General features: G+C 39.2%; 1 protein-coding gene and 1 pseudogene across 1 annotated transcript; both read left to right on the top strand.

The window, feature by feature from the left end:
• The first annotated feature begins 1358 nt into the window (after positions 1–1358).
• LOC137839301 (uncharacterized) lies at positions 1359–1961 on the top strand. Its single transcript, XM_068648422.1, has one exon. The coding sequence runs from the start codon at positions 1359–1361 to the stop codon at positions 1959–1961; it is 603 nt and encodes a 200-aa protein (XP_068504523.1).
• Positions 1962–10683: 8722 nt separating this feature from the next.
• Positions 10684–15745, top strand: LOC137806832 (C2 and GRAM domain-containing protein At1g03370-like; annotated as a pseudogene).
• Positions 15746–15799: the final 54 nt, after the last annotated feature.

Below are 15799 nucleotides of genomic sequence, written 5' to 3' on the forward strand. Positions count from 1 at the left end.
CCTCAAAACAAAGAGAGAAGTGTACGCCGTCACCACCCAACCTCCAAGGGATGAAGGGGTCACTCGGGAGAAACGACCCGAGCCCGCAGAAGAGGTGCTAGAGAGAGAGAGATTGAGGGTAAGAAGTTCAAGCTTGGCAAATCCTTAGGCCAAGAAGCACATGACCAGATTGTCGAGGTCATAACACGACACCTAGATGCCTTTGCATGGTCTACCTCAGACATGCCTGACATTGACCCCGATTTTTGTGTCATCATCTCACCATGGACCCACAGGTCCAAACTGTCCGCCAGAGAAGGAGAAAGTTCAATGATGAGAGGGGTCAGGTCATCAGGGAGGAGACCCAAAAACTGCTGAGCATTGGTCACATCAGGAAGATCCAATATCCAGAGTGGCTAGCAAACATGGTGTTAGTAAAGAAGGCTAGCGGGAAGTGGAGGATGTGTGTTGATTTCAAAAATCTTAACAAATCCTGCCCAAAGGACTCCGACCCGTTGCGCAACATTGACACCTTAGTAGACAACGCATCAAGTTGCAGACTTTTCAGTTTCTTAGACGCTTTCTCTGGATACAACTAGATCTGGATGCATCTCAGGGATGAATGCAAGACAGCGTTTATGACAAAGCTCTCCTGATACTGCTACAAGGTGATGCCTTTCAGACTCAAGAATGCAGGGGCAACCTATTAGAGGTTGATGGACAGACATGATAGGGCGAAATGTCCAGGCATATGTGGACGACATGGTGGTCACCTTCTAGGTGAGGGACCAACACGTTGGTAACTTGGAAGAGCTATTCACCACGATAGCCAAGTACAAATTGAAGTTGAACCCCAAAAAGTGTGTGTTTGGGGTAGAGGCAGGAGAGTTCTTAGGGTTCCTACTCACTGAGCGTGGGATAGAGGCAAACCCTGAGAAGTGCGCTGGAATTATAGCCATGAGGAGTCCGATCTCGGTGAAGGAAGTGCAACAGTTGATAGGGCGGATGACCGCTTTGTCCCGATTCGTGTCAGCAGAAGGGGATAAGGGGCATCCATATTTCCAGTGTTTAAAGAGAAACAACAGGTTCGTATGGACCAAGGAGTGCGATTCCTCAAGTTGAAGGAATACTTAGCCAGCCCACCAGTACTGTGCAAGCCATAGCTAGGTACCCCGCGCTTGTACTTCATAGTCACAAATTGGGCGATCTGTTTGGTCCTTGTTCAGGAGTAGGATCAGGCGCAAAAGCCGATATATTTTGTCAGCAAAGTCTTGCAAGGGCTTAAGGTGAGATACTAGGCCATAGAAAAGACAGCTCTAGTAGTGGTGTTTTCAGCCCGAAGACTTCGCCACTACTTCCAGAGCTTCACCGTAATCGTAATGACAAACCTTCCCATTCGCAAGGTCTTGCAGAAACTCGATGTGGCAGGAAGAATGGTGCGTTGGGCGGTTGAGCTATACGAGTTTGACGTGCAGTACAAACCAAGAGGACCTATCAAAAGCTATGTTTATGCTAACTTCGTTGTAGAGCTCTCCTCGGTAGCCACACACCAAGAGGAAGCATATTTCAGATGGGTCCTCTCCCTAGACGGGTCCTCCAACCAACAGGGTAATGGGGCTGGCGTCATCCTGGAAGGGCCAAATGGGTTGTTAATCGAGCAGGCCCTACGGTTTGCCTTCAATGCCAGTAACAACCAAGCGGAGTATAAGGCCTTGATTGCTGGAATGTTGCTAGCCAAAGAGATGGGTGCAAAGAGTTTGCTGGCAAAGAGTGACTCCCTGTTTGTCACAGGACAAGTTACGGGAGAATACCAGGCCAAGGACCTTCAGATGGTCGCATACCTAGAATATGTTCAGATTCTAAAGGAGACTTTTGCGGTGTTCAAGTTAGTACATGTCCCTAGAGAACAGAATGACCGAGCTGACTTGTTAGCAAAGCTCGCTAGTTCAGGCAAGGGGGCCAGACAGAGGACAGTCATATAGGAGACCTTGAGGACACCTCAAACCACCACAGGTAGCGCAACAGAAGTCCAACAAATAAGTACCTCTGAAGGCGTTAAGAAGAGTCACCGGTCGTTGACTCAAGAAACGCTGAAAACGCCCAGAATAGGCGCGTACAAATTATCAAGGGAAGATTCATTGCACGTTTTCCTAGTTGAAGGAGGCGAAATTTGGATGACACCCTAGGGAAGATTCGTTGCACGAAGGGAGATTACACGAGGTATGCACAGCGGTGCAAGCAATGCCAACAACATGCTGACTGACACAAGGCGCTCCCAGAGGAGTTGCAATCGATCCACAACCCATGGCTGTTTCATACCTGGGGGATCGACATTCTGGGACCATTCCCTTTAACGATGCGACATATGAAATACCTTGTAGTTGCCATTGAGTACTTTACAAAGTGGATAGAGGCCGAGCCAGTGGCGCAAATCACAGTCCACAAGGTCCAACACTTTGTGTGGAAAAACATAGTATGTCGTTTTGGAGTCCGGAAACGTTTGGTGTCCGCTAATGGCACCCATTTTGCAAGCCAACAGTTGGGCAAGCTGTGCACAAAGCTTGGAATAAAGCAGGTGTTTGCATCAATCGAACACCTCCAGACAAACGGGCAGGTCGAGTCTGCCAACCGAGTTCTGCTCAGAGGTCTAAAAAGAAGGTTGAAAAAAGCCAATGGGACTTGGGCAGAAGAGGTTCCTAGAATTGTGTGGGCTTACCACACCACTCCCCAATCCACTACCAAGGAAACACCCTTTAGCTTGATGTATGGTTCGAACGCGGTGATCCTTGTAGAAATCCAGGAGAGCTCACCACGTTTCCAAAACTTCGTGGCTGAAGAATCCAACGAAGAAAGAAAGGTGAGCCTGGACCTACTGGATGAAGTCAGGGAGGAGGCTCACATCAAGGCTAAAGCCTTGAAGAGAAAGGTGGAGTACAAGTACAACTCCAAGTTGAAACCTCGACAATTCCAGGTTGCCGACTTGGTAATGCGAAAGTCCCATCCCTACCAGCTAGAGAACAAGTTATCTCCCAAGTGGACTGGTCTATTCCATATAACAGAGGCACTTGGGAACGGAGCGTACAAGCTCGAGACCCTAGAAGGTGGGACGATTCCTCGAACTTGGAACATAGCAAATTTAAAGTTTTATTTCAGTTGATTATTTCATTGTACACAGTTTTAGGGACACTCTTTTTCCCTCATCAGAGTTTTTTAATGAGGTCACCCAATAAAATTTTAGTTAAAGATATATTCTTAAAAATGTATTGTATAGTGAAGTAAAGTGAACCTCTCCATTGCGTAAAAACGCCAAGATTGGAAATAGTATGGTTCTTAGTGAGCCTCCCTCTTGGGTGAGAACGCCAAGGTCGAGAACAATGTGGTTTCCAGTTAAAATCCTCCCTTGCCGCATAGGCAAGGACGAGGTCAATAAAGTGAACCTCTCCCTTGGATAAAAATGCCAAGATTGGGAATAGTATGGTTCTTAGTGAGCTTCCCTCTTGTGCGAGAACGCCAAGGTCGAGAACAGTATGGTTCTCAGTTAAAATCCTCCCTTGCCTCTATACGGCAAGGACGAGGTCAGTAAAAGTGAATCTCTTCCTTGGGTAGAAACGCCAAGATTGGGAATAGTATGGTTCTTAGTGAGCCTCCCTCTTGTGTGAGAACGTTAAGGTCGAGAACAATATAGTTTCAAGTTAAAATCCTCCTTTGCCTCTATGCGGCAAGGACGAGGTCAGTAAAATGAACCTCTCCATTGTCTCATAAGACAAGGTCAAGAATAATATGGTTCCCAGTTAAAACCCTCCCTTGCCTTTATACGGCAAGGACGAGGTAAGTAAAATGAACCTCTCCCTTGTCTCATAAGGCAAGGTCGAGAACAATGTGGTTCCCAGTTAATAAATCTCCCTTGCCTCTATACGACAAAGGTCGAGACCAGTGAAGAGAACCTATCCCTTGTCTTATAAGACAAGGCTGAGAACGGCATGGCTCAAAACGAGATGTCTCCCTTATCCTTATACGCCAAGGTCGAGAACAACATCTTCCATGTCTTTGTTTGACAAAGGGTAGGGCTAAGTAGGAGCTCAAGCAAACATCGCCTCTACCTTAACGTTGTGAAGAAGGTTAAGGTCAAACAGGTAGGTAAAGAAGCGTGCTACTTAAGTTAGAAAGGCCCTAAAGCATTGTTAAACTAATTCGACACAAGCAAAGCAGCTAACAACAAACGCAAATGAGCAAATAAGGAGGAAAACAAATTTTATAAATAGAAATATATGTACAGAGTTATCAATTGTTCATTAGGCTGTCAAATAATTACAAAGAGAAATCATCATAGATCATCCACAAGCTGCCCATCCGCGACCTTCTTCACCAGCGCAGTTTGGGAGAGATCCACCCTAGGATGCACACAAGCAACCTGGGCTATGGCATCTTCAAACCTTGCGGCGTAAGATTCTGCGGCGTCGTTGGTAAGCTCCTCCTTAGTCTGTTGGAAGAGCTCATCCTTACGAGTTAATTCTTCCTTCAGCTTGGCAAGCTGCTCCTCCAGTTGGGATGATTTCTCCTTGAGTTGAGCTGACTCCTCCTCAAGCTTGGCTAATTTCTCCTGCAACTGGGCTACCTCTTCCTTCAAGCCAACCACTTCAGTCTGGAGATCCAAGACCTTGGCATGATCCCCCCAGAGCTTCCTCGGACTTTTCGAACAGGATCTTCTTAGTTGCCAGGTCAAATTTGTGAAGATCCGCCGCGTACAAGTACAGGGCGGTCTCACGACGTTTGAGCTCTTTGACTTGAAGGGTGTCCTGGCTAACTGCCCCCCTTAGCTTCTGCATCCTAGACAAAGTAACGTTAGATGCGATGAGAATGTCCCCAAGGCACTTTGACGCGTGCTCCAGTAGAGGATCCTCCTCCATGTTCTCTAGTCTCTCTTGGTCCTGGAAGGCAGACAGGTCAGCAGGAGGCGCACCGTGATCGCCCCCTGAGGCACTCTCCCCCTACCCTCTTGCACCACAAGGTCACAAAGGGAAGAGGCATTGGGAGGGTGCTCCTTGTAGAATGGGGCACGATCATCCGAACCTGAAGTCGCAGGAACTGCAGCATCAACTTTATGCTTCCTCTTGAAGACGAGGCCTGACCAAGTGCCCTCGTCTTCAGAAGCAACGACCTTAGCTACCCCGTTCTGCCTTTGGTCTACGGGGGCTGGGGCAGAAGGGTCTGGAACAGAGGTGGCAGGGGTAGAGGCATCAGTGGTATAGCAGCCTTGAGTTGAAGAGCCACAACAGCTAGCTACCTCCTCTTCTCAGCGTTAAGTACCATACCTGCACAAGAAGATGAAACACATAAGAGTTTAAACCAAGTAAAGTGCACAAGCAAAAGAAACATGAGCAGAACTAGAGACAAACAACTACCAATATAGCCCTTAAGGGCTTTAGGGCTGAACTCGAGTTTGAGCAACTTAACCGTGTTAAACGGTGCTTGGAGACCGGAGAGGAGGTCGCACACCTCTCGTTCCCGTGGGGGTAAGTCCTCGAGGCATCTGGACTTTTTGAGCTTAGGTTTCTCTGCCCAGTAGAGGGGAAACCCGTCCAAGAGGGTGGGTCCCTCTTGTTGCACCGAACCTTGAAGAACTTCCCCTCGAAGCCTTTGTATGATTACTGAAGAGTGTCAATAGAACCCTCACAGCGACTCCGATGAAGCTCACCCACAACTTCTTGCCTGGGCTCTTAGCTTCGAAGAAGTATAGAAACACGTCCACTAACGGCGTATGATCGAGGCAGTGACACAGGATCGACATTGACTTCGGTGTAGCTGTTTGGGTGTAGCTGGGCGAGGGTGACATTGACTTCGGTGAGGAGGGCTCGCTCGAAGCCAATGAAGGGTAAGCGGAGGGAGAGTTTTTTGAACACGGTGGGGTAGATAAAACAAAATGGTCCCTCTGGGTCTGAAGACTCATCGCAACAAACGGGTTCACCTACCCTGCAAGGCATGATCCTCACAGATTTGTCGTGCTCCTTCCCAAAGATGCGAGACTTATGGCAAGTTTCGCTTTTCCTATAGGTCACTATGCTCGCAGGGGTAGTAAAGCTGGAAGTTTCCTCTAAAAGGTTGTTAGGTGCCCAGCGGTACAAGGATTTATAGTTAGAGGCAGAAGGAGTTGGGTTTGGAGTTGAGTTGGGAGTTAAGGTTGGAGTAGGGTTCGGTCGAGCCATATCAAGAAGAAAACCTAAAAAAGAAGGGAAAAAGAAGAAAAAGAGAGGGAAATGTGCGTACCCCAGAAAAACAAGGAAACGCGAAAGCGAAGAACATAAATCATAAAATGCAGAAAACATAAATAGTCATAGAACAGTTAAAGCATATTATGAGCATCGAAATAGTAAGACGAGGGCGATAATGAAGTAAAGGGCATACCTTGAAGTAATCGCGATGCGATGAGTTGAGTAAGAAAGGAGAGAAGGCAGAGTGTTATGAGAAATGAGCGTTCAAAGAAATGAGAAGTCTAAGAGAAGTAATGGAACAGTGAAAGGAGCATAGGGTTTGAGGGGTTTAAGGTACCAGGAAGCATAAGCGGCAGTGGGCCTTTACCGTTGATCTTGCCATGTGTACGTTGGTGAAGAAAGTATGGTGAGACGTCACCTCAGTGCACTATGCACGACCTATCACCCGTTCGCCACGTAGGTCGTCGTGGGCGATCACTTAGCCTCTTCGTTGAAACAAGTTACAACTCGAGCCTGGGGGCTTGTGTACTGGCCAGACCTCGGACATCGGTGCCAGACATCGGCGTCAGACCTGGACGTCGGACCTCGGTGGTCCGATGGCATTAATGGGTCACATAGGTGGACCCTAGACATAATAATGAGTTACTATCTAGAAGAAAGAAGGACCCAAGTCACGAGAGGGTTCATCCATGTGGTGTGTATAACACGTTTAGGTCTAGCACAAGTAAGTATCCCTTGGAAGCGCTAAGGCCCATGAGGATTAGGGTTTCCAAGGATAGACTACATGCATGGCACGTGAATACTTAGGGCCCCCATAGAACAGATAGCCCCGCAGCGCTGGTACATGAGTTGGTACCCTGGCGGCTATACTGTTAAGATTTTGCACTCCAGAAGAGGAAAGTCCTGTGTCGCGGTTGCGCTAAGCTTGTGCGACACGTCACAGGATGCCTCCCCAATAACCCTAATTCCACTTAAGGAAAGATCCTCGTAGGATGAGGAGTTGACCTAGATACAACCTATATAAAGGGTGGTAAGAACCCTAGACAAGTACGCCAATTCTAAGACTAAAACTGCTTTACATACTTACTATTTCTTAGCCCAGTAATGACTTGATCGTCGAAGTGCAATCAATAGGTAAGACTCCCTCTGTTTCAACGGAGCCACTCTCGACCACCCCAGGAGAGAGCAAAAACCACCACGAAATAGGAGGAGCCACCATCTGCTTTTGAAGTCAAAGACGGCTGAGTCAACCGGCGAGAACACTAAAATTAAAATATTTATTGTTAAATTTATTTGCGATCAAGTATTAGTGAAAGCAAAAATTCTAATTGTAAATCAATATTGGTTAGACTCCTAAATCAAATCCAATTTAGTAAATATAGATATATAGTTATAATATCATAAAATATTTGAGATCATATTATAATAATAATTATTATAGTTATAAAATATTAATTATTATTATTATATAATTAAATTATATAATTAAAATTACAATAATAGTAAGAATATTAACCATGGTATGATTGAATAAGGCATTTGGTATAGTAGTTTGATTATGTTTTCTCATTTTTTTTCCATTTATAGAATCCTAGATTTAGTGATTAAAATTTAGTTACTGTAACATTCCAAAAATTGCATCTAACTATTATAATATAAAGTTCAAAATAACATTCTAAAATCCTACAAATCCCAACATCTGTATGATCATTTGTTCGTGTACGTAATACAGTCATTGTAGTTCACAACACAACAAGAAAAACAAGGGTAAGCTAATGAAAATAAATTTCACAGCCTACTTAATCCATGCAAAAAGAACCAATTAGACAAATCATTTATAAATATTTCTTTAAATATTGTCATATAAAATTTCAATATCAATTCCCTCATTCATATAAACCACACATTGATCTATTTTCAATCACAATCATTGGATTTCATTTCAATCCATAACAAGATTTCATTTTAATCACATTGACTACACATGAATCCATCGTCTTCCGGAAGAGTCATTAAGTATGCTCCTAACAGATACTAACATCTAATCTGTACATAAAGGATTAAGATAAGTTCAAACATCCAATACCGAGTGTCTACAACGAGACCCGATGTATATGAACTCCCTCAATAGCTTCTCACCACTTGATATATTAGTCTATATGACTTACATCATCGGTGAATCTGGAGAATCCTGATAAATATAGGTTTTTCATACTTAATGTACCATCAAACAATTCATACATTATCCCAAATGTATGACATCAATTTGTTATAATTTTCATCATTCATATATGATACATATCATTCAATCACATAATATTTTAAAATTCATAACATTCAAAACATTTACAATGTCAAAAACAATATTTAACTTCCAAACTATCAAAATCTAATAGTTATACTTGTTGACACAACATAAAATCAAACAATTTTATCAAATAATATCACTGCAAGAGAAATTTAAACTTGGAACCACGTTCCCTCCACATTCAGATCTTTTAGCTTAGAATACTATTGAAAATTAAAGTTAGTTTCCATTACCTATAATTCCTTATTTTGATGAAATTCTACCTCAAACAGGGGTAACCACTGCAAAAAAGGAACATAGAGCAAGTTTTCCAAACATTACTAAGTTTTAGTATGAGCTTAATCAAGTTGAGAGAAACAATTTTCTCAACTGACCCCACTAATATTGATGACTAAATCGACGACTAAATCACATGAAAAAAGTAAAAATGAACTTATTTTATTTGAAAATTTGATCGGATAGAAATGTACAATGACTCCTCAACTACAGTGTGACGTGATCAAATTTTGAAATAAATGAAGTATAAAAGAGAAAAAAAAAAAAGTTGGAAAATAGGTAAGGAGTGGGGCTTTTTTTTTCTGTCTTTATATTTACGGTTTCTTACCGTTACCATTGTTTTCTATCATTATTTCAGGCACTATACAAATTAGTATTGTTAACAAATTATTTAGTTATTTTTTCATCATATATTTGTGACATATATAATTAATCACTATTTCATTTCCAATTTGCAATAAACTTATTTGCATTCCTAAAATTTATTATTAAATAACTTTTTTTAATAAGGTGCTTACAAAAAAACAAACTTTTTCATAAATTAATCAAATAAACTAGTAATTATTTTGTTACCCTTACAAGACATAGTGCAAAATACTTTTGATACAAGAAACTAATTAATCAATTCAAAACTAATAAACTTATAACTTACCAAACCAATTAACTTATCAACTAGAACCTAGTTTATCAATTATCGGTTAATGCTTGTTTTGTGAAGCACATTCTTAGTATTTGCAATATAATGTTAAGAAGTAATGTATATTTCTAAAATTTAAATATTTAAAATAAATATTATTTATGTATTTTAAAATGAAATATTAAAACAAGAATTTCAAATTCGGAGAAAAGAAAGTAGAAGAATATTATATAAGAACTAAAACTAAATTAAAGTTAGAACTGAGAACCTGTTTTGAAATTCCGACAGGTCATAAATTAGTTAAGACATTAATTCAAGGTTGGATAAAATTGTCTTAATAAAATAATATATAAAATACTGTTAAAAATATAACATCATACCTTAATAATACTGAAAATTAAAAATAGCATATATTATAAATTTATAATTCAAAATAAACATAAGCACACAATAATATTTAATTTTAAGTTTCAATAATACATAATAATGTTATTTAAAAATAAAAACTTTTTCTGAAATAAAAATAAAAACACTTTACATTTATTATATTTTTAAGGAAAAAAAATATTAAGATAACATTATATTAACAAAATATATTTTTTTTTCTCTTTTTTCCTGTTGACGCACTAAGAATATATTTTTTATTGAATTTTTCGATTTTGGCGGGTTTACAAACAAGAATAAAACTTCTCCATTTTAAAAAATGAAAATATATTTAAGATTCTTTCAAGTGACATTAGATTGATTTAACATAAAAAAATGGAACTGTATATAATGTTTATGGAAAATGTAAAGTGTTTTTTCCATTGACTTTTTAAAATGTTGTTATATGAAAATAAAGTTTTGTTAGATATTATATAACAAGTATATATTTTTTTTTACGTTTGGCTTAATGTTTAATGAAATTCCCTTTCAATATAAGTGAATTTATGTTTTAGATTCAAAAGATCATAATGATTGATGTTTTGATTTCTGCAATAAAACATTGAAAGATTGTTTGAAGAAAATAAAGTATTGACAGATGTATTTCAATTTTATGATTTAATAAGTACCATTGTCTTGAAATATTGAATAATATATTTATTAAAATAAAAAAGAAAGTAAAGATATCCAAGTAAAGTTATTTCATAATAAATATGATTATTTTGAAACAGTAATGTAATAAAACAGTTAACGACAGCTTGTGTGTGATTCCTTTGAAAATGTCGTTCTGATAAAAAGGGTAAGAAAAGGGCCTCAATTTCATAACCATGAGATTGTGATGAAATTTGTTTTGGCAAAAAAGGTAAAGAAAAGAGTGGTAGTGTCTTTGTTGAGCGTATATTAAGAGGATATGGAAGAAGAAAAAAAAAATTGAAATGTTGGGACATAACATAGTAGGGTTGATGATTGCAAGGTCAAAGAAATAGCATCTGTATAAAATGGGAAAGCAAGAAAAACACAGGAAAAGGGAAAGGGAGAGACTCAACCCACCATTCCGCGTCTCCCTCCTTTTCTAATTTTGATATTCAAATTTTCCATTCATTTCTCACCCTTCAATTCGTTTGTGTCTTTTTAGGGTTTCTCTCTCGCATCACCCGCTCTTAAAATTCACCTCATTTTTTCCATTTACATTTTTTTTCTTGCCATGCTGACGGGTGATGGCCCAGACTTTCTGCACTTATTTTCATTTTCCCAAACCATCAGTGATGAGTCTGTCGCGAAAAGATTGAATTGGGTTGAATTCTGAATTGTCTTTTTTTTTTTTTTTTTTTTCTGGCAGAATCAATATTATTATACATGTTTCTGTCAGATTGTTGGGTTGATTTTTCCCCTGGTCATGCGTTTTATCAATTCAGTTCTGGGTTTGGCCAATCCAATCTGTTGTTATTGGGGCTTGATTATAAATAATCTTTTTCCTTCTGCATGCACTGCATTTCCCTTTTGAAAGGTTTTTTTTGCGGTCTGCTGAAGGAAAACGTTGACTTTCTTGCCTTAAGATTGTGGGTATAATTAGAAAATGAAGCTTGTGGTTCGTGTGATTGAGGCAAAAAACTTGGCATTGACGGATACCAATGGGTTGAGTGATCTGTACGTGCGGATACAGTTGGGGAAACAAAAGTTCAAGACCAAAGTGATGAAAAGTTTGAATCCAATGTGGGATGAACAATTTACTTTTTGGGTCGACGACCTTAAAGATTCGCTTGTTGTCTCTGTGATGGATGAGGACAAGTTCTTTAATTATGACTATGTGGGACGGCTTAAGGTGCCTATCGCACTTGTTTTTGAAGAGGACATTAAATCCCTTGGCTCTGCTTGGTATTCTTTGAAATCCAAAAACAAGAAGTGCAAGAACAAGCAATTTGGTATATTGTACTGTTCAACTGAACTCCCCTCAACCTTATCCAATTGTTTAGGGCATTTTTTTTACATCCCCCACCCTTCTCCGTTTGCTTGGTTGTTTGTTTATTATGTGAAATTCATGATTTCCTCCTGTTGTTATATCGCTTTCATGCTAATGTAGACTACTGATCACGGAATGTAAATGGCATTTTGTTGAGTTTGAAGGGTCCTCTGCATCAAGTCCTTTTGGAAAATTTTGTGCTCGCATGAGGATCATGTTATTGAACTTAAATTGTGACAATTGCTTTCATTTTCTGGACAGGTGAGATTCATTTAAGTATATTCATTTCCCAAAGTAATGGATCTGGGGAGTCAAATGACATCGGTGATCAGTTAGTACCTCCAAGAAAATGTCCTGATGCAATTACTAATTCTCCTTCGATGTCTTCTGTCAGCTTTTCAAACTTGTCTTCTCCTGTAAGGGAAGACACTGCATCTTCCAGTTCTAAGGAGGAGAAATCTTGTATGCATCAAAAATCATTTGCTGGCCGAATTGCTCAAATTTTTAACAAGGCACTGATGTAGCTTCAATGTCACCCAGCAGAAGTATTGACTCAGACCAATCTGAAACATGCAAAGTTGAAGTTGGTGAGATCAAGATTGAGGAGGACCAGGCCCCCCCTATTATTGAGACTTTCGAAGAAACTATGAAAAAAATACAGTCTGCAGAGCAAGGAAGTGAAATTCCAAGCAATTTATCAGGAGGAGTTCTTATTGATCAATTATACATAGTTGCACCACGAGACTTGAATGCATTGCTATTTTCACCTGATTCTAATTTTCCCAAGGCACTGGCTGATCTACAGGGCACTACAGAACTGCAAGTTGGTCCTTGGAAGTTAGAGAATGGTGTGGAGACCTCAAAAAGGTCGCTTAGTTACCTCAAGGCACCCACTAAATTAATCAAGGCAGTCAAAGGCTATGAGGACCAGACATATTTAAAGGCTGATGGGAAGAACTTTGCTGTTTTCGCCTGTGTCAGCACTCCAGATGTTATGTACGGCAGCACCTTCAAGGTAGAACTACTCTATGTGATCACACCTGGACCAGAGTTGCCATCAGGGGAACAGTGTTCACGTCTGGTGATATCTTGGCGAATGATTTTTGTACAGAGCACCATGATGAAAGGAATGATAGAAAGCGGAGCTCGGCAAGGTATGAGGGAAAGCTTTGATCAATATGCTATTTTGTTATGTCAGACTGTAAAAGCTGTTGTCTCAAAGGACCTTGGTTCTAGTAAGGAACAAGCTTTGGCAACATTACGACCAGAGCCTCAGTCAGACTGGAGGCTGGCACTGCAGTATTTAGCTAACTTCAAAGTCTTCTTAACATTCTTAATGGTCATGTCCGTGTTTGTGCATATGTGGCTGGCATCTCTAGTGGAATTCAAGGGCTTGAATTTTTTGGCTCGACCTACCAGATTCTATTGGGGAATTAGTTGTATGTGTTATCTTGGTTCTTCAAGGTGAAAAAGTAGTGGGTCTAATCTCACGCTTCATGCAAGCCAGAGCACGAAAGGGTAATCCCTTTATTGCCTTAATTTTTTTTATGATCCTTTAACTTGAGAATTTGCTTGATTTTAAACACCCATCAGATTGCCTTAAGAGAGAAAAACAAAATTCGAAGGTGGGAAACAGCAGATCCTCCTAAGAAAAACCAGCAAAAAAAGGCAAGCCGAATTGCAGCAAAGAGTAATTTATATTTAGCTCAGAAGAAATTTCTCAATCCTATGCGGCGTTTTGACAAAACCGTAAACTGAAATGTATTGGGGGACTTTTACTCCAATAATAAATTACTGGATAAAATAGCGAAATTAATACTCTCAGATCAAATAAATAAATAAGTGATACGTAAAAATTGAAAGCCTTGTACTTATTATTGAGAACGAGCTTACTTACCAGAAAGAGTTAAACCTAAAGGTGAAGAATGTATTTCATGTTTTGCTCAGACACTGCTCTGGATTCTCTCAAGTAAAGAGTTAAACCTAAAACGAATGTTGTTTATTTACATTAAATAAAAATATGACTTCAAATTTCAAAGAAATGAAAATCAAAGAAAAATATTTTGTAAGTACCAAATGCAAAATTCTCTCATTTTACATGGTAATTTTACTTTGAGTATAGAATAAATCATGTTAGATGAGGAGTACTCTGACAATGTTCGTTATTGCAATCTAATGATGAATAATTCATATCAATACCAAGGCTAAACAAAGCAATGATTGCTGAATTTTATAGGATGAAAAACAGTGATTTGTTTTACAAGGATAACAATTGAAACACTCACTTTATAGGTATTAAAAACATTTTTCAGCTTTTTTTTATCATTAAACTTGTATCTTTTTTTCTTTGTAGGGAGGAAACAGTAAGAACTTGACAAATGCTAATGTAGTATGGACATTTCATTCAATTACGTTTTATTTGAATTAATTGATTATGCTTTTTCTCTGACACCTGACATGTTTATTTTTTTCATGGGTTGGCCAGGAATTTCTTCTCCCTTCTTTCTTAATTATCTAGCCCTTGTTTACATTATTTGCTGTTTATATGCCTTTCCTGATATGGTTTTTTGGGGTATTACATTATTAGGTAGTGATCATGGAATTAAAGCACAAGGAGAAGGATGGATGCTAACTGTGGCCATAATAGAAGGAAGCAATTTACTACTCTTGATTCTAAGACTTTTTGTGATCCATATGTGGTGTTTACTTGCAATGGAAAAACAAGAACCAGCTCAGTCAAGTTCAAGAAATCTAATCCTTTATGGAATGGTAAATATATTTGAAACCTTGATATTTATCATCAATGTGCACCTCCAGTGATCTAACAAACGAGTCTAGTTTTCTTCTACATGTGATCTAGGTTAGATGATAAAGTATTCTTTGTTAATAAAATTGCCTGTCTTTGCAGAAATATTTGAATTTGATGCAATGGATGATCCTCCTTCTGTGCTGGATGTGGATGTTTATGATTTTGATGGACCCTTTGATGACGTTACAGCTCTAGGACATGTTGAAATCAATTTTCTTAAAACAAACATCTCAGATCTTGCTGATATATGGGTTTCCCTTGAAGGGAAGTGGGCTCAGGCAAGTCAGTCTAAGTTGCACTTAAGAATTTTCCTGAACAACACTAGACGTGGGGATGTTGTAAAACACTATATAAGTAAAATGGAGAAAGAGGTGGGGAAGAAGGTAAGGATCCATCTATGTTGTCAGGCATTTTTTTTTTATTATTAATTATTTTGTACTTCTGTTTTATCACCCTTTTCTACCTTTTTCTTTTCCTATTTACAAAATTGTAGATTAATTTGCGGTCTCCTCAAACAAATTCAGCCTTTCAGAAACTCTTTGGGCTTCCACCTGAGGAATTTCTCATCAATGACTTCACTTGTCATTTAAAAAGAAAAATGCCCCTGCAGGTGTGGTTGGTTTGTAATGTAGTGTTGAAAGACATTGTAAATTCTATTTTTTTTAACGGGCTCATGTTTTCTTTCGTATTATCTCATTAAGTTGTTGTCAATTGTTTGTTTTCTTCAGGGTAGACTGTTTGTTTCAGCAAGAATAATTGGTTTCCATGCAAATTTGTTTGGACACAAGACAAAATTCTTCTTGCTCTGGGAGGACATTGAAGATATTCAGATTATTCCTCCTACATTTTCATCAATGGGAAGTCCGATAATTGTCGTAACTCTTTGGCCTGGAAGAGGTGTTGATGCAAGGCATGGTGCAAAAACACAAGATGAAGATGGCAGACTGAAGTTCCGCTTCCAATCCTTTGTGTCTTTCAATGTTGCAAACAGGTAGACTGGGGACATTTTATGTTATTGTACAAGCTTGCTTCTTCTATTTGCTTATCTGCAACAGCAAACTATAATTTTTGTCTGCTCTCTGTTTTAGCAACCCTGGTTACTTTTAGTATAACGACACCAGTATCATTTTGAGTTTAAGCCTTGAGGTTGTTTTTGTTGGAATAATGTATATCACATGATAAAATCATTTAGTGCTCA

Source organism: Phaseolus vulgaris, chromosome 3 (genome assembly GCF_000499845.2).
Source record: "Phaseolus vulgaris cultivar G19833 chromosome 3, P. vulgaris v2.0, whole genome shotgun sequence".
Taxonomy (NCBI): domain Eukaryota; kingdom Viridiplantae; phylum Streptophyta; class Magnoliopsida; order Fabales; family Fabaceae; genus Phaseolus; species Phaseolus vulgaris.

What these genes read in the sequence shown, in the direction of transcription:
- LOC137839301 (XM_068648422.1), top strand. Translation starts at nt 1,359, where the DNA reads ATGACAAACCTTCCCATTCGCAAGGTCTTGCAGAAACTCGATGTGGCA.